Source organism: Colossoma macropomum, unplaced genomic scaffold (genome assembly GCF_904425465.1).
Source record: "Colossoma macropomum unplaced genomic scaffold, Colossoma_macropomum, whole genome shotgun sequence".
NCBI lineage: Eukaryota > Metazoa > Chordata > Actinopteri > Characiformes > Serrasalmidae > Colossoma > Colossoma macropomum.
In genome coordinates this window covers 17022292-17040198 of record NW_023494786.1, presented here as the reverse complement: position 1 = coordinate 17040198, position 17907 = coordinate 17022292, and the positions used below count along the sequence as shown (strand labels likewise).

At 42.0% G+C, this 17907-nt stretch overlaps 1 protein-coding gene across 4 annotated transcripts; it reads left to right on the top strand.

The window, feature by feature from the left end:
• Positions 1–122: 122 nt before the first annotated feature.
• On the top strand, positions 123–16849 carry akap1b (A kinase (PRKA) anchor protein 1b). Of its 4 annotated transcripts, none has more exons than XM_036562418.1 (12): positions 123–277; positions 5217–5277; positions 6969–8599; positions 10337–10470; positions 10774–10900; positions 11055–11182; positions 12777–12954; positions 13049–13199; positions 13291–13358; positions 13462–13535; positions 13617–13682; positions 13879–16849. In XM_036562418.1, exons 3-12 carry the CDS (start codon positions 6994–6996, stop codon positions 13939–13941), a joined length of 2595 nt encoding a protein of 864 aa, XP_036418311.1. In that variant the 5' UTR covers positions 123–277; positions 5217–5277; positions 6969–6993; the 3' UTR covers positions 13942–16849. The 4 variants fall into 4 exon arrangements, with proteins under 4 accessions (XP_036418311.1, XP_036418336.1, XP_036418327.1 ...); XM_036562434.1 differs by lacking the exon at positions 123–277 and adding an exon at positions 4097–4200; XM_036562427.1 differs by lacking the exon at positions 123–277 and adding an exon at positions 4105–4204.
• The last annotated feature ends 1058 nt before the right edge of the window (positions 16850–17907 follow it).

Sequence of the window (17907 nt, the reverse complement as noted above, 5' to 3'; positions counted from 1 at the left end):
GTGTAAGTTTGACACTAAAATTTCAGGACAAAGCGTCGCGAGATCTTCCACAGTCGCAGGGAGACGAGCAACTGTCGCGAGATTTGATCAGCTGATACGTCTGTGTTTTAGTGTGATTTCGGTCGGTCAACACGTGGGGAGGAGAGAAAGACACACACACACACCGAGCTGAGGGACACGGCGGGGCTGTGCTGGGCCCACAGAACGAAACGGTTATTGAGCTTTATCATTACGGTTGTGCGGTTCACGGTGGCGGCGAGGAGGACTTACAGACACGGTGAGTTTGTGCAGCTGCTGCGGTGCTGAGAGCACAGCTCGACCCGGAGAGAGCGCTCATGTGGGACACGGGCGCTAGCTGCCTAGGTTAACGTTAGCTCGCTGCTCTTTCTCTTACAGTGTCTCAGTGTTGCCCTCTACTTTAGCTAGCGGTGTGGTTAACATTAGTGAACATGCCCATCCATGCTTTATATGTCTTCGGTGCTTTTTTTTTTTGCTTTGTACCTATTTGTTCACTGTCATTGATCCGGCTGTCATTCATTAGACTGTATTAACGCCTCTCACCAGCTAAAACAGAACTGTTAGATAACTAATTATGGCTTCCCAGCCAACACACGACTTAAAGCCGTCTCACTTTGCACAAGCGCTCATTCAGTAACGTTATGTGGTTGGCAAGTGACTGCGAGAGATTCACAGCCTGTATTTTTAATATCTTTCTAACTCCAGCTCACAGTGTTACAGGGGTGAGTAATAAGCCAGGCTAGCTTAGTAATATTCACGACAGTAATTGGCTGTTTGCAGCGAGTTGCGGTGAACGGCTCGTTCATTCATGTCCCTTAGCTAGCGAGGTAAGCTAACTAACCTTAGCTCAGTCAGTTCACGATGCGTGGGGCTAATTTTGACATTTGAAGCTTCAGCTCAGTCACTTACTACAGCCTCGTGTTAACTACAGACTTATTTCTATATATTGCGCACGCCAGCAGTCGAGTGGCTACTGCTATTTATAGACAGAGATTTAGTCAGATATCGATAATATATATATATTTTTTTTCTAACAAGCGATGATCGAGGTTTCTGGGCTGACTTTCTAAAGTCACTAATCCCATCTCTGTGGCTTTTACTTGTGGATGACCTCTCTGTGTGCAGCTAATGGCTCTGCTGGCTGCACTGTATTAATTCATCCAGCGCCTCGGCCTACCGTTACTCTAATAAACACGCTGTAGGTCAAAATGCAGCAGTTAGCAGCAGCGCGGTCACGCGTCCAGTACCGGTTATTAAAGTTAGGCGGCAGATTTTGCATCTTACGATTCGCTGCAGAAGTGCTGTCTGTATTTTAAGCACCACAGTTTCGCTTTCCGTTGTGAAGGAGTGAGTTAGCTCATTCCAGGCTGGGTTAGCAGTAGCGTGCTAGCCTGCTAGCGCACATGTAGCTAGCCTGCTGCAACCTCGAGGCGAAAGACGAGGCTGGAGTCGGTTTCGTACTCGCCTGCTTCTTGTTCGAATTTTCCCGTTCCACCTTAAATGGTGCAGCCGTAACTGATGCACCATTTAAGGTGGAAGGGGAAAAACTAAAACAAGGAGCTAACGAATAAGAAGCCAACTTCAGCCATATGCGCCAGATGCCTCGGCACGGTTACACTTCTCAGGACAGCTTTCAGACTGCCTTACTGTGGTATTCCCCACGCCTTTACTAACACTTCTCGCAATTATCCATATTTGTTATGTCGGAAAAGGGGAAAAACGACAGTGCTGGTTCAAAATTCTCCTCACACTGATCTGGGGAGCCGAAGCAGGCTGTGTAGTGTCTGGTGCGTATAATAGCACAGGCTCAGTGCGGGTTGTTTTGTAATCTAAACGCGGACACACTGGCTAATAAGCTGCTTAAGATGCTTCTTGTACTTGTCGGTGCGTTTTAGCACTGAGAGTTTGTGGAGTGAATCCGGTGACCCCGCCGTTATCTCTCCCCACCAAGGTCGTACAGCGGCGCACCGTGATTCCTGACTCGGTGTGTGCTCTAAAGCGCCCAGGCCCGTGATAACGGCCGGCCATGCGCTCCACGTCCACTCTGCGACCGTTTATTTAACCTCATCGAAGGTGAACGTCGGCTGTGGACAGCAAAAATAAGAACTGACGTGTTTTTGTGTTGACCAGACCGCACACGCTCAAGTCTCACTGCAGCCTGAGACACGTGACTGGTCTCGAACTGAGGACAGTGACTCTCATGTGTGGTAGCCATGGGGGCTACTTTACAGGGGGCCAGTGTCATTGTTGGAAGACCAGTGTGTTGGTTGTCGAATATACAGTTTTGGTTATTAATATGAAAGTAGAAACACTTCTGTTTTGGTTGAATGATTTAGGGTGTTTGTCAGTAGTGCTGGGTGGTATTGATAATCTCTAGATGTTTTCCACATATATCACAATATCGGATGGTATTTCTTAGTGTCAACAAACTAAAAGAACATATTCTTCCTGAGTACTGGTACTAAAAGAATGTCTTACAAACCTGACAGCCTGGTTTCTGTTCATCTTCTCTTAAAATGACACTGAAAGGAACCTTGTACAGTATTGAAAATGGAAAAGGGAAACTTACTGTTTATTTAATTTATATGGATTCTTTCAAAACAATCTGAAGCATCCAGCAAATGACATGCATTGTATTTAACCGTGAGTTCCTGGCTACCCTGAGTAAAGTGCACAAAATAGAATTACATAAAAACAGACTAAAACAAGCCACTTGACAAAATGGGCTGCACTTTGTTACAGGTATAATATCATGGGTGTCTTGCTTATTATCTATCAGCTATATCACTAAAACTGAAAAGTAGCATCACTGGTACATAGTATATATTGCCCAGCACTGGTTGTCAGTATATTTGGTTATTGATGAGAAAATAGAAGTGCTCCTTATGACATGTGGTTTGCTTGTTTGTCTTGTTGCCTCATGACAGGATTTAGGAAGCAATAGTGCTCTAAGGCTGATCATTTTAAGATTTCTTTTCCTCAGTTAGTGCACGTGCCTTGGATATTGTGGATATTATTGATTATTATGCTGTTATTTTGTTGCCATTTTGAAGGGGAGTTAGACCAGTTGTTTGTTTGTTCCATACAATCATATAGCACACTCCTATTCTCTTTGACCTAGGCCTATTGCTTGTGTTTGTGCGTTAAGCCATTGTTGAATAGAAATGGGGCCATGGGTGTTTGTTGAGACAAGGCAGCTCAGGGCAGTAAGACTGACCATCTTTATCCTCTCCCAGTTAAGGCCCTCTCCTTCCAGTTCACTGGTCAATAATAGCCAGAGTCAACAGAAACTCAATAGACGTTCCAGTGCCTAGACCTAGGTGTTCTGGGTTATGCTGTCAGTTAGTCCAGAGATATGGCTCATGTTTACACTCTGTTTCTGGACATAGTAGTCACTGATGCAATCTTTGTTTTCTTTTAGTAAGTTAGTGTAATGACTTTGTAACAGTTGATCATTACACAAGCTTTGGTCTTCTAACTTGCTTTTTTCAGTGATAGATGCCCTTAGCTTTCATTTTAAAAGGGACTAACACATCACACTTTTCAGACGCCTGTCTTAATCCACCGTCATTCATAGCTGAGCCTCTTATGAGCGTAATCTCAGTGAAGAGATCCTTCGTCCATATTGTGAGATGCCGTCCATTGAGAAGAGAAAGTTGTATCCAGGTTTTGAGAGTCATTTTAAATATGGACAATTTAGCTTGGCAAGAATGCCATGTGGTGCATAGTGTTTGTCCTTCTCTTTACCAGGGTACTGGCACTCCCCAGTTCAGCCCATCTCTGTGGGGTCAAAGTCCAAGTTCAAAGTGTGTTAGCACAGTCTCCTTTTTATGTAGTGCAATGTAGAAAGGAGGCATGTCGCCCCCTTCAATGCATTCCTTCCTTTCCACAGGCTGGGCTTCTCTGGCTCAGTTAAGGAAAGGCATGCTTGGGTGTCCTTTTTTTAACATGTAGCGGCTGCTGGCCAATGAGCGCAGGAGGGGTCTCTGCACGTAGTCCAGTCAGCCTGTTAGCTTAGACTGAAGCTGTGTGGCACTGCCCTCTCTACTCTAGTGTAGTACACAGAATCCTCCCCTTTTTTACAGGCCAGCCATTCCTAATGTGTACTATATGTGAGCATAGCTAAGCAGGCCCCTGGAGCAAGAAAAGTGTCTGTTTTGCAGCTATTAAAAGATTGTACAAGTATGTAAGTATATTCACCTTTGCTTTCAAGTTCATTAGTTTGGTAAATAAAGTGGTTAACATCTTAAGTTGGTTTCAGTCTTTATACTGCTGTCTTTTTAAGTCAGTAGTTCCATGGAGCTCCATATCTGATTTGCTTAGGAGCAACCAGCTGCCCTGTTACAATCTCTTACTTTATCTGTACAGAGTTGCTTTGTATATTTAACAAAACCTTAGATGCAAAAAACTCTTTAGAATGTGATTTAGATATAGCAAACCTATGTTCTGAAGAGTGAGTCATGTAGACTTCTACATTGTCCATAGTGATAATGTAGCTAAGACTAGAGAACAAAATGCAGAGTTATATATCTGAAGTGTTTGTTGAATATCAACATTAAAAAAAATCCTTTCCTTGCTTGTTATAGTAGTCAGATCTTAACCTTGATAAGCATTGCTTGTATAGTTTTACTAAAAACATTTCTTGCACCATAAATATAAACAGTGTACCTGGAGTGTCTTTCTCAGTGTAGATGGAGTCAAAGGATTTTTTAGGAATCCTCATTGATAATACAGTTTTTCCAGCACTACAACAAATTGTCATCCACCTTTAATGTTAGAGGGATCTAGTTTAGGACCTGAATTCATGCTTGCGTAAGTTGGGTTCATTTTCTTTGGGTCAAGATATGTTGCATTATTGAACTAAACTACAGTCCAGTAGAATTTATGCATGGTATACTGTGTCATAAAGGCAGTATTACTTTAGGATGAGTGATGGTCACCTTTGGGTATGAGCAGTAGTTTGGTTTCAGTCGTTTGTAGCTGCATTTGAAGATTTTCATTCCAAAACGCTGTATATCCATTTGTAACAATTGTGGATATAATGAGTTCTCAAAAAGAATTATAGCTGATGTATAATGGAAAACACATTGAAACACTTGAAAGTGGTCTGTGATGCGTTTTGGAATGAGAACTTTTACTTGTCATAAGGCAGTGCTCAAAATTTGTGTGGAAGATTAGGAAGTTTTTTCTTTTCCCAGGTAATCGAAGCAGCTAGAAAAGTGAGCTGAAACTGTGTGAAGTTAAAAGGAACCCTGACTGGTAAGACGTTTTGACCTTTATATGGTGTAAATACCCTAAACTATTAAAATATGTTGTGAAAAACATACAAAATATTTTATTCTTTATAAAATTGTAAAAATCTTGCTGCTCACAGGTCAGTTTTTGTTACACTCTGGATGGTGACTAGGGGTCGACCTATATATATATATATATATATATATATATATATATATATATATATATATATATATATATATATATATATATATATATATATATAATTTTTTTTTCAGGATGATACTGATTATTAGTAAACAAGGAGACTGATAACCCATAAAAGTGTGTCAATATTAATTTGCCTTAAATTTGAAGTATATGGCATGAAAATGTACAGGTACACAGTTCCTGCACAAAAGAAACATTAACGGAACATGAAGCTTAATTAACTAATAACATTAAATATTTGATCCTTTATGAAAGATTAAGTGTGTGGAGCTTCCAGGTTATGATGAAAAAATGTAAGGAGACAGAAACTTTAAAAAGAGAGCCCTTCACAGATAAAGAGTATGGAGCAGAAATGCTTTTAGAAAACATTTTAATGTCAACTTTAATCATTTACAATTTAAACTTGTTTTATTCAAGCTAAAAAATGCAGTCAGCTCCTGTATGTAGCCTATGCAAATGGAAATTCTTTTGTTAATTATTTTTGCAGAGGTATTTTTTGTCTGTTACCATAAAAACTGGTTCATCAAGTCTTCAGCCTGTTTTCCTGTGTTTCTCCCGTACACAGTCAGCCTACTCACCCGATAACTAGCTGCATGCACGACTCTCACGTTTGTTTGAATACAGTGAACTTGTGTGTTACATCAACAAGTAAGACTCATAATGTAATAACGCAGGCTCATGATGATAAACTGCTGATAATGTAATAAAATCCTCTTCCAATCAAGTCATATTTTTGTGCGCAATGTGGAAAGATTTTACTTTGGGTGATAGTTATTACATTATAAATTGAGTAGCAACATGTAATAACAATGTAATAGAACAATATAATAACATATAAAGTCACCTATTGTAATAATCTTATCGTTTCAGTTCACTTAAGTCATTAATAATCTGACCACCCCTAGTAGTGACGTCAAGCAGTTGGAACATTGGAATCAGCCTTTTGTTGTTGACCAATGAGCTTTTGCTGGTTAGTTAAGCATATATAACATATGTTCACTTTGGCTCAGTCTGAAATGAGACATTAGCCAAGAAGAAAACACTGATGACAGCAGTATTAGCTATTGTCAAGTAGAATTAGTGAAATAAATAAAAATGCTGACACTGAGAGTGTATTACAGTTAAAGTCAAGAAGGACAGACAGGAGAGGAAGACGCTGCCCCGGTTTGACTGTTTGTCTAGAAATGCTTTCCCATTATTTCTCTTCTTCTTGTCACATTTACCTCTACTGCAGCCATTTGAAGTCATCAGCTTGCATTGTGTGTTTAAAATAATGGCGGTCCGCTGGAACAAAGCCATTGATTTTTCATAGTAAATAAAATGTTGTGTGTATTTTTTAACAACATATGTTAATAGTTTAGGATATTTACCCACATTGGGGTCTACATGTCTTGGTAGGTGGGTGTTCCTTTTAACCATTCTGAGTACTGTACTGATTTATGAATGAGTTCTAACTCCTGTCTAAATGTGTTCTAACTCCTCTCTTTTGTCTCCTTTGTTCTTAGGAGTTGTAGCTAGGGTCCACAGGAGATGCCGCTGAGGTTACGTTCCATTGTCCCATACATAATTCCTGGAGTGGTAGCGCTCATAGGCTGGTGGTGGTACACCTCACGCAAGAAAGAGTGGATCGCCGGCCACAACAGCGAGGAGGGACAAGCCATGGGCTTGTTGGCTTCTCCTGGTGAGGGCAGCAATGGGATAGTGGATAAGGGCTGTCAAGCCATCAGCGTTACACATGAAAGAACCAGTCAAGACAGACCTAAGGCCACAGAGCAGAGGCCTGCTGAGCAGGAGGTCGTAGCACAGGTTCATGCACCTGCAACAAAGGCCTCGTCAGGAGAACCTCTTAGCTCGCCTGTAATAGTGGTAGCATCTGGAAAGCTTGGCTCACCCTCTCACAGCAAAGCAACTACAGACTCCTTGCAGAGCAGCCCTGAGACTGTCAGGCAAAAGCCCCTCGTTCCAACCTCAACTCCGTCAAATGTAGTAGAGAAAACTTCTCATAAGAGACCAGTGGCAGCTGCTTTAAGCGATGAGTCCACAGTTGGAGAGCTGGACTCAGTTAGGCAGCCTCAGGATCAAACGGCCAACAAACAACAGGAACTTGACACTAAGGAAATATCACCTGCTGTATCCTGGAGTGCAGAGCTGCCCAAAGCAGAGCGCCCGGAGCCTGAAGGAGGGGTGGCTGATGACATATTGGCTGTCCCTTTTGCTGAGAATGTCCAAGCGGACTTGGTGAAAGACAGCCTTTCTTCCACCAAAGATGACTTGCCCCCCAAAACACTCACAGTTATGGATCAGTGTGCTCAAGCTGTGTTCCAGCATTCTTTTCTCACAGAGAGCCCCGTGGTTTCTGCTTCATTTCCCCTGTCTGCCAGCACACCTGTCTCTGATGCCTCTATAGAAGCCCAGCACCATGAGAATGGAGACGTGGGTGAGCCAGCTAAGACCAGCGACAGCATGGAGGAACTTCACCGCCTGGCTACCGGGCTCATCACTCAGGTCATCTCAGCAGCTACACAGGAGGTCATGGCGGTGAGCAGCTGTGAAGCCTCAGAGGCAACCAGCAGCATCACACCCACTTGTAATGGAAAGGACACCATGAGGGAAGAGGAGCACCGTGAATCTCAGGTGGGCCCTTCTTCCCAAAGCCAAGCAAATCACGTAGAGCAGCGGACAGCACAGATTGCAGAGGATGTCATCAATGGCTGCCTTGTCCCCTCAGTCTGGGAGAAGTCAGAGGATGAGCAGCAGTGTGTGCAGTCCTCTCAAGGACAGTTGGAATCAACCCCAGTGTTGCCCAAGCTTCAGGCTGAGGAGGCCGTAACCGGAACAGAAGATTCTGGATGTAGCACGTGCCAGTCGGAGGACGGCATCAGCAGTGAGGACCTTCTCCTCAGCACAGGTTTGTCTTCAGCCGTGCCTGAGAGCAAAGAGGACCTTATTCAAATTTCAGGGATCTCCAGGAGTTCAGAAGAAAAGGAAGATGGACTGCAGGAGAGTTCTGATTTAACAGGTGTGGAAGAGCCAACGCTGACTGCAGAGCATGTAGCTGCTGTGTGTGAGGTGGCACGACTGAACGGGGCAGGACTCAGGAACGGAACCAGTGAAGCAGAGGCTGACCAGTCGGGAGGTGAGTGCCATGATTATTGCACTGTAAAGAATGACGTGATTTAATAAACTGTGAGAAACTTTCAGTAGGTCTCAGCATGCAAGAGGAAAGGAAAACTAGAAGTCTGTAGTATCAGTTAATTAAAGGAAAACTTTCAGTTTCAGTCTAAATTTAGGCATTAACCAAATATATGCCTTTTTCCAGCATAGGAGGTAGATATGCATGCTGTGTTTTGAAAATATAACCGTTTTTGTACAAACACTATTTTACAGTATACCTAAGAGCTGGGGATATTTAGTGAATGTACAAGGTATTGTCATGATATAATGACTTTACTATTGTAATACTATAAATTATATATTACATTGTAATATATGGAATACATTTTGGTGTGAACTGATGATATGAATGCAGTCTGAGGGCTACCCCTTAACAGTGGAGCGGCATAGCTAATTTACTGTTAGACCCATGGAAACCTCTACTTCTCAAATTCCCAAACAGTGCATGTTACATGAGGAGAGCCGCCACTTACACATGCACATTCTTACAGGGTGCACCAGCAGATCTTTTTTTCCTGTCACCTGTTCTTGAACTCAGCATTTTGGTAGAGGCTTGAAAGTTTATTGTGTATGTGTTACATTATAGAATTATACTATGCAAAAGGTGAGGAGTATAGGTGTTTTACTCTTCCTGTGGCAGGAAGCACTTGTCTCATTTGTCATTTCTTTGATGCTTTGCAAAGTGTGGTCTTTCGAGCTGGTGCTCTGTGATCCGCCCGTCGGCCTGTGCCTTACAAAAGGTGTTGTTTCTTGCAGCTCCTGGTCATTTGCCTGCCATCTTATTCCTCCCCCATAGTATCTCACAGCAGGATAGTAAAAGCTGCAGTAGTGCTGTAGTGATCTTATTATGCACAAGATCTGCCTGAACTTTTAGAGCAGTGTGATCTTTTAATGCCTAGCCAAGAGTTTTGCTACATGACTCTGTCCCAGTCTTCACTGTCTGTTTTGTTTTCACTCAATGAAATTTTAGATCTGTGTCATTTCTGCAGACAGTGTTTTCCTTCTGAGGCATGCTGGCCTGCCTGCTCCCCATATGGTTATAATTTACTTTGTTTCCTGCTGCTACATTATAGTGACGTTTCTCTTTCCTGAAAGTTGAATGTTTTCCTATTTGTAGGAAAAATGTTGTCCTTTCATTGTTTTAAGTGAGATTTCCATCAATGTGTATAATTAGCCCCTGATTAAAAGATACAAGCAATTAGTTTCGTAAAGCATAGTCAAGGGGCTTCTGTCACTGGGTGTTGGTATTCGTACAGAGTGTGACTGTAGGTGGCATCCTCTAAAGCACAATTGTTTTAAGTATTGTTGCTATTCATCTGTATCAGTTATGTTTTAGTTACGCCTGTTGCTTAGCAAGCAGTAATGGCATGGCTAAGCAGCTATTTGTCGTTGATCTTCAAAGAGGCATAGGTTAATACCTGTGAAGGCTTTGAGGTTAGTCATTACTATGGTCTGCAAATGTGCTGTGCGCCCTATTATAGCATTTCATGGAACTTGTGCTTCAGTTATGCTTTGCTAAGTGGTATGTGGGTTGGCCTATAGTGTAGTGAAGGCTTGGGGAAATGGTGAGCTTAAAAATATAATTAGTAAACAACAAATATACAATGTGTCATATTTAAATACAGCTTTGTTTAGCATTTTCAGTCCTGATTAACATAAGGTGATGGTTGTGTGTTTTTATGTTATCCATTTGATTTAGGTTCGGATGTGAACAGTATGGATTCAGTTGACAGCTGCTCCACCTTGGGGACAGGAGATGGCCAGCAGAGTGGTAGCCAGTCCAGCCAATCACAGAGTTCTGAGTTGATTGTGTGGGAGATAGAGGTGCCAAAGGTGAGCATTCTCAGTACCACTCCTAATTTTTCAGCCTAGGTCAATACTGACTGGAGATGCACTATCTGTGCTTGACAATTGCAAAATCACAGTGAAGTAGTTTAGCTTTAAGCTATGAAAGGAAAAACATTTTTAATAGCTCTGTGTGTAAATAGCTAACAGTTACTTAGCTAACCATGATTTTTGTTGACCTACAGCAGTGTCTAATGTGTTCTTTGGTTATTGAGAATTTAATGGGACCCATATGGCATTTCTCTCACTAATATTGACTTTGCTGATATCCTTTCCCTCTTTTGTTTGTAGCATCTAGTTGGTAGACTAATTGGCAAACAAGGGAGGTACGTGAGCTTTCTGAAGCAGAGCTCTGGTGCAAAGATCTACATTTCCACCCTGCCTTACACTCAAGAGTTTCAAATCTGCCATATAGAAGGTGAGTGAGTGGCATATGCCATTATGCTCTGCCAGGCCCAGTTGATGATGACTTTGATTTGTGTTGTAAGTTAGATGTAAACGTACTGTTCCTCTTCCTTCTCCTCCACCTTCTCCTTCATCTTTTTCTTATTATTATTCCCCACTGCTCTCAGGCACCCAGCAGCAAGTAGATAAAGCACTGGCATTGATTGGTAAAAAATTCAAAGACTTGGACCTGACCAACCTGTACGCTCCCCCACCACTGCCACTCACGTTGCCCTCGCTGCCCATGACGTCCTGGGTAAGACTAGTTTGGACTCTCTGCTGTCTTTTATTCCAGCCATCTGGAGCAGGAAGACTGAAAATTCTCGTCTGTTCTTGGGACCTGTTTACACCTTGCATCAGCATGTGTTGTTGGTGATCAGACCACGTTCGGGTTAAACTTGACTGCATGAAAAGCCAGGTGTAAATAGCACCAGGCTTCGTGTTGCTGTATCGTGTTCAGATCATGATCAAATCATTTAAACCACATTCGGCGGTTGTCAGAGATGGATCTTTACCACAATGTAGCACAAGTGTAAATGGAATGTTTTTTTCATTAGCCATATGCAATTATGTGAGTGGAAATGTGCTGACTACTACGTGAGAGGACAACAAAAGAAGTAGGATATGCGAGGCTAGAGTTATTCCCAAAGCCGATCTTGTCCATTTGTGTCATAACGGGAAAAAGTAAACAAAAGTAAAACGGAAACGACATATGTGTTGATGTGCTTCTTATGTGGGTAAAGTACAATGTGAAAAGGGTAAATGGACTCCAGCCAGTGTTTATCTAGATTGTATCCGGACACGAAACACACATTAATGCAAGGTGCAAACAGGCTCTTAGATTCTTCTATCTTTTATAGCAGTGGCTGCCAACTCTGGCCTTGGAGATCTACAATCATACAGAGTTTAGCTCTAACTCAGGAGTGTAGCAAAGGACTAGTGTGGCTGCAGGTTTTTAATCCAACAAAGTGGGAGCACACACAATCAGTTGTTTTGAAGACTGAGACCAACTAATTAAAACGTGGAATCACGTGTGTTCCAGCTTGTTCGGAATAGAAGAGCTGCAGCCACACCGACCCTTCGTGGAAGGTTGGACTCTTCTGATCTGACCCAAATCCAACACGTCTAGAAGATGTTTCACAGAGTGGGATTTCTTAATTAACCAGATAATTTAAGTCTAAGATAAGGCATGTCCAATAGGAGGAGACCGAAGAGACATTTGTTCTTACTTTTGGTTTAGGTTTTGCAGCTTAATTAAGAAATCCTGCTCTGTGACGTGTGGCACAGGTCCAGTTGATGACACTCTTGGGAAACAGTTGATGAGCCAAGTGATTCTCTAGATTTGGACCGAGAATGGCCTCTGCAGGAAGGTAGATCTCTAGGAAGAAAGTTGGTGAGCGCTGTTTCGCAGTGGCTATTATGGACTTGGAGTATTGGTTTCCCAGACTCAGATTAGGCTTCAGTCTGGACTGAAACAGCTTCTGTGGTGAATTACCACTGGTTTTGCAGCTTGGCCTAAGCCCAGGCTTAATCTATGTCCCAGAAACCAGGAATTTTCCTCACTGCTTTCGTATGCATGCATTCTCAGGATGGTTTCTCAGTATTGTTCATGATGACTCATCATATTCACAGCAGACTATGACTGGTGGTTCCCAGTCCTCCTCTCTGCAGACAAACTCTGCACATTTGTGTTTTCTCTACTCTTAACACAGCAGATCTGACACAAGCGACTTATTAATTAGTTAATAAAACTGAATCAGATGTGTTAGATGGGGGAATGGGCATGGGATGGATTTCTTTGGAATAACTGAATAGATTTTGTAAATGCTGTGTCTTTGTTCATCTAACAGCTCCTCCTTCCTAACGGTGTGACAGTGGAGGTTATTGTGGTTAATATCGTCTCAGCTGGCCACGTGTTTGTCCAGCAACACACCCACCCTACATATCATGCCCTGCGCAGCCTGGACCAGCAGATGTTCCTGTGCTACTCCCAGCCTGGCACCCCCGCCCTGCCATCTCCAGCTGAGGGTAGGAAACACAGAAAAGTAGGCTTCCTCTGTGAATTTCACACATGAACTCCCTCACCCATTTATTTATTTTCTTTTCTCTGTATTTCCTCTAGTTGGTGTGATCTGTGCAGCTCCCGCAGTTGATGGCGCATGGTGGCGAGCGCAGGTCATCTCGTTCTGCAAGGATTCCAACGAAGTGGAGATCCGATACGTGGACTACGGCGGCTATGACCGAGTGAAGATTGATACCCTTCGTCAGATTAGGTTACTGCTCCTTCTGCTTGGTGTTGAGTATGACACTTTAGGTTTTTTGTTTTTTCTTTAAGCCTTTTCTTAAATAATTTCTTACTTTTAGGTCGGACTTTGTGACATTACCATTCCAAGGAACAGAGGTTTTACTGGACAACATAGCTCCTCTTCCTGGTGGGGATGCTTTTTGTCACGTTTGCATGATTTGTTCTTTTTACTCAAAGGAAAGTTTGCTGCCTGTAACTGCTATATAACTAGCGCCTTCATGTCCTCACAGGAGAGGATCGGTTTTCAACTGAAGCCACCTCTGCTTTGGAAGAAATGACACGAGGGGTACCATTGCTCGCACAGGTAAGTGGCAAACATTAATGTTCAAAATAAGATGATGTCAGATTAAAACCAAAAAATGACTTTGGTTTCTTTTTTTTTTAGGTGACGAACTATGACAATAACACAGGCCTTCCGTTAGTACAAATGTGGAACATGGTTGGAGATGACGTGAGTACATTTGCATTGTCCCCAAATATTCTTACTTCTCAATTTGATTCTCATCCATCCTCGACCAGGATTTTTGGCTTTGTCAGATCTATTTTTTAACTTTAATTGCTAATACTTAGACAGACTGCTGTACTTTCATGAAAGTGATTGGTGGTTATAGTTTTAATTTAATTTCTCTTTTTATTTACATCTGCAGCTGGTGCAGCTGAACCGCACTTTGGCAGAACGAGGCTTTGCCACCTGGGTGGACAGCTTCTGATCCATCTGACCCCCTCCCCCCGTCCCACCCTCTTATCACCTCCTCACCCCTTTTATCTTGTCTTGGCGTGCAGGATTGACCTGATGTGCACATCACTGACTACTGGGAGACGTACTTTTCAGTTCTGTTTTTGAGGTTTTTGATTTGTTTCCTCCCTTTCAACATAATGTACTGTATTTAAAAATACAGCCAGGTTTTATTCAGAGAAAATCCCATAAGACGTGAATGAGGAAAATCTCTTCATTGTTCTTGTAGATGTAAAGAAATCTTAAAAAGAATTGTAACTAAATTAAAGTTGATCATGTTTTCCGTCCAACCAGACTCCTTCCAGCACAAATCTGACTGTGGATAATTATGCCATGGATGTAAAAGTGTAATTATATGAAGAAAATAATGTACATTAAAAATATAACTATGGTGCCGTCAACACTCAACGTTGGTAACGTTTGAAAGGACTGTCAAATATTCGGCTTGGGACTGATCTTGTGCATACTTCAGTTTTCATAGCTCTGTCTCAGTAGTTTATGTGCTTAACCAGATTTATTTTATGATGGTGGTGGTTCACGATGGCTGGCTCCTTGTGGGAAAGCGTAACCAGAGTGCTGTCCGCCACCCCAAACGCTTCTGCACATTCAGTGTGTAGAACAGGACTTGTCCACGTCACGAGAGGGGAGACCTACCACTGCTCCACAGATCCTGTCTGATCTTCCACCCCAACTTCTGTCTGTACAGCATTGTGGCCTTAGGGGGGAAACGTGACCCCTACCCCCAACACTCGCTCTGTGGGACCTTTCCTGCAAATTGCCTTCGGTGTGAATAGGCCTGGTGTCAAGCGTCATCTCCAAATGCAGCTTCTAACTGTAGCCCATTATTCAAGGAGGCACTCTATGACTTTCTCTGAAGGCCATTTCTGATCTTGTTCCTCTTCATGTATCTGGAGGAATACACTAAGGCATTGGGTTGCGCTTCACTGGAACTACATGGCCTCACTACATGTTTTTCCTGACCAGCGGAACCCCTACAATTGCTGGTCAGATGGGACTTCTAAACCAGAACACTATGTCTGAGAGTGGGCTTCTGTTTTGGATAGATGAACTGCATATAGTAGGAGTCTGTGTGTCTGTTGTATGCATGTAATCCTGTTCAGAGCACACCTTTGGCCAAGTCCTTTGTTGGTCCATCCAGTCACACAAGGAGTCCACAGTTTGCGGTATGTAGTGTGGCTAACTGCCCGCAAGTATTGCTTTAACGATGCCAGAGGCAGTTTCATCACTCCTCATTTGGGGTCCATAGATCTAAATGGTTATTGTGCTCAGTAGCTGTTTTCTACACACTCTGTGAATTGTTGGTTAGAAAATCCACCCTGACCATAAACCCTGTGTTACAATTGGCACATGAGATGGCACACGTTGGCTCTTAGAAGTGCTCACAGTGGGTTTGTTGTGGAAGATAAAAGCTTTAAGAAGCCTCCCTTTTTTTTCCCTTTTGTTGGGTTTGACTATGGAAATTACAATGTACTCGATTGCAGTACCTGTAATTTGTTATACACAATGTAAACCTTTTTTGTTTGCTTTTTTTGTTTGTTTTTATTTTTTTGTAAGTTGTCATTAATCATGATCTGTATTGCATTTGGGTAAACGACTTTCTTGGCCAGGACTCATTCACCCAGTTTTCTGCTGCTACGCCACTTTTGTTCTCCTGATGTTGAACTCTGGCAATTCCAAACCTGATTGGACTTTTTCCAACCATTTTAATTTGGTCTGTTGGGGTTCTTTTGGGCGAGCACTACTTTCCACTATGGTTATGGTCCCATATGGTTGCCTGTGTGCTGCTAGTATTCTCTGTATTCAGAGAATCGCCCTTTAGCTCCCATTGGGGTCAGCTCATATCACAGCTTGAATTACTGAATAGTTGAACAATTATAAGAGCATTTTATCACCACATGTCTGATTTCAACCTAAGAACTTTTCAGGATAAAGACAGAAAACTTGAATTTACTCTTCATTTTTTTTCTTTTACTATAGGAATGCAGGTTACTCCCATGAACTGTAAAGACTGCATAATGTAATGTAACCTACAGACTTGTAAACTCCTTATAAACACTTGTAAAATGGTGAAGAACTGCAGAGGGGAATGCACTTTTCTACACTACTTGTTGCAGTGTCCTGACTGTTTGTGAAAGCTGTAGGGACTGTAATATCTATGTTGAGTCTCAGGAATGGGCTTTCACTCCTGTCTGCTGTGTTTAGTGTATTGTCTAAATCTGTGGTAATATGTCTGTGTTGGACATAGAGGTACTAAACGGCCTAATTAATGGTGTTCAGTCTCTGAAAGGGTGTCTACCTGTGTTAAGCAGGCAAATGGATAGGGAACCACAGTGACCCAAACGCAGAAACTTTGGACTCTGTTTTGGTGTATGTGTACTCCTCAGTTTGCAAGTTCAGAGTTCATTGTAGAATTGCAACCACTGATTTCTGCATCAATACTGCAATACTGTCAGCTGATGTCCTCAATTCAGACAGTTTCTGTTAAAGAGTATTCTGATATCTCCTCCTCACCATCCCCATTCTTATAATGCTTCATCGAACTGTTTCTTGACTTGTCCACATCTGTGTAAATAAGATTTCACTGTACTTTTGTATAACACTGGGGAGAGTGTAGGAAACAAAGGGAACATTTTTCTTTTCTTTTTGACCCCTTTCCAAAATCTGCTCCTTGTTCTCTGTTGGTAGGACTGGTTTGAAGTGTTTGCCTAGCTAGTTGATTAATCATTTGATTTAAGTGAGTGTAAGCAATCCTGCCCACAGCATAGACATGTACAGGTCAGTTTTTGCTAGACTCATAAAGGTTTGATTCTTGGTTGTACAGATCTGTTAAAAAAGAGAATAAAGTTATTAAAACATGCTCACTTATGTTTTGTGCTGTATATCATTGATTAGAGTTTCAGCTCAACAGAACCTAACAAATGGACCAGTGGTTAACTCGTTTTACAACTGGGGTTCACAGCTTTCTCTGTTAACCCAGGTTTAGATATTCAAGCTGTGGCTGTGTCCAAAACCGCATATTACTATATACTACATGCTGCTGCTGCTGCTGCTACTACTACATACAACATTGCTGAATACCCTACTATTGATGTTTGGTATACAGTTTACAATGGTTGGATGTGGTTTTGGACGCAGCCTATGATTAGTCCTTGTGCGCATGCTCATGAAAGCGTGACGTTTATGACGAACAGCCAATAGCGGGACAGTGAGGAGGAGCTTATTTAAGAAATATACGTAAATATGTAGAAAGTAAAGCAGTTATGACCGTAAAACTGGAGCGGTGTTATTCACGTGTTTGACCGCACAAACGTCACGAGGGTCACAAATGTGACCCGAAGAATCCGCCTCTATCGTCTCTGATTGGTCAGAAGCTTAGCCTCATTGCTCCAAGAGCTGTTTATGATCTGAAATCCCGGCCCTGGAGCAGGTTAGGTGAGCCCTACGCACTGAAAGATGGTTCTTCAGGGGTCATTTAGTAAGAGCCATGTGTCCTATATAGAACCATTTCATGCTTAAATGGTTCTTCAGATTGGTGAAGAACGTGTGGAATGTGGTTCTATATAAAATGTTTTTGAAAATGGTTCTGTGTAGCGCCAAAACGTTTTCTTCTATTTTCTTCTTCTATGTTGTCAGGCTTGTAGCAATAGAATAACTCGCTTTATTATTAATGGAAGCAAAACTCCCTACCTGCTCAAACTGCACAATGATTCACAAAACTATAGTGTATTCATAGTATTTGTATGCATGAATACAAATACTGTATTCTTACATATTCAGTACTGTTTTAGGTATTTGGGCAGTAAGTGTTTATATGCTCAGTAAAACACTAGTATTAGAATACAGACAAATGACATTAATACGATAAGTAGTGCATTTGTGTGTATGTCAATGTATTGGTTTAATCCTGCTAAGCACTCCG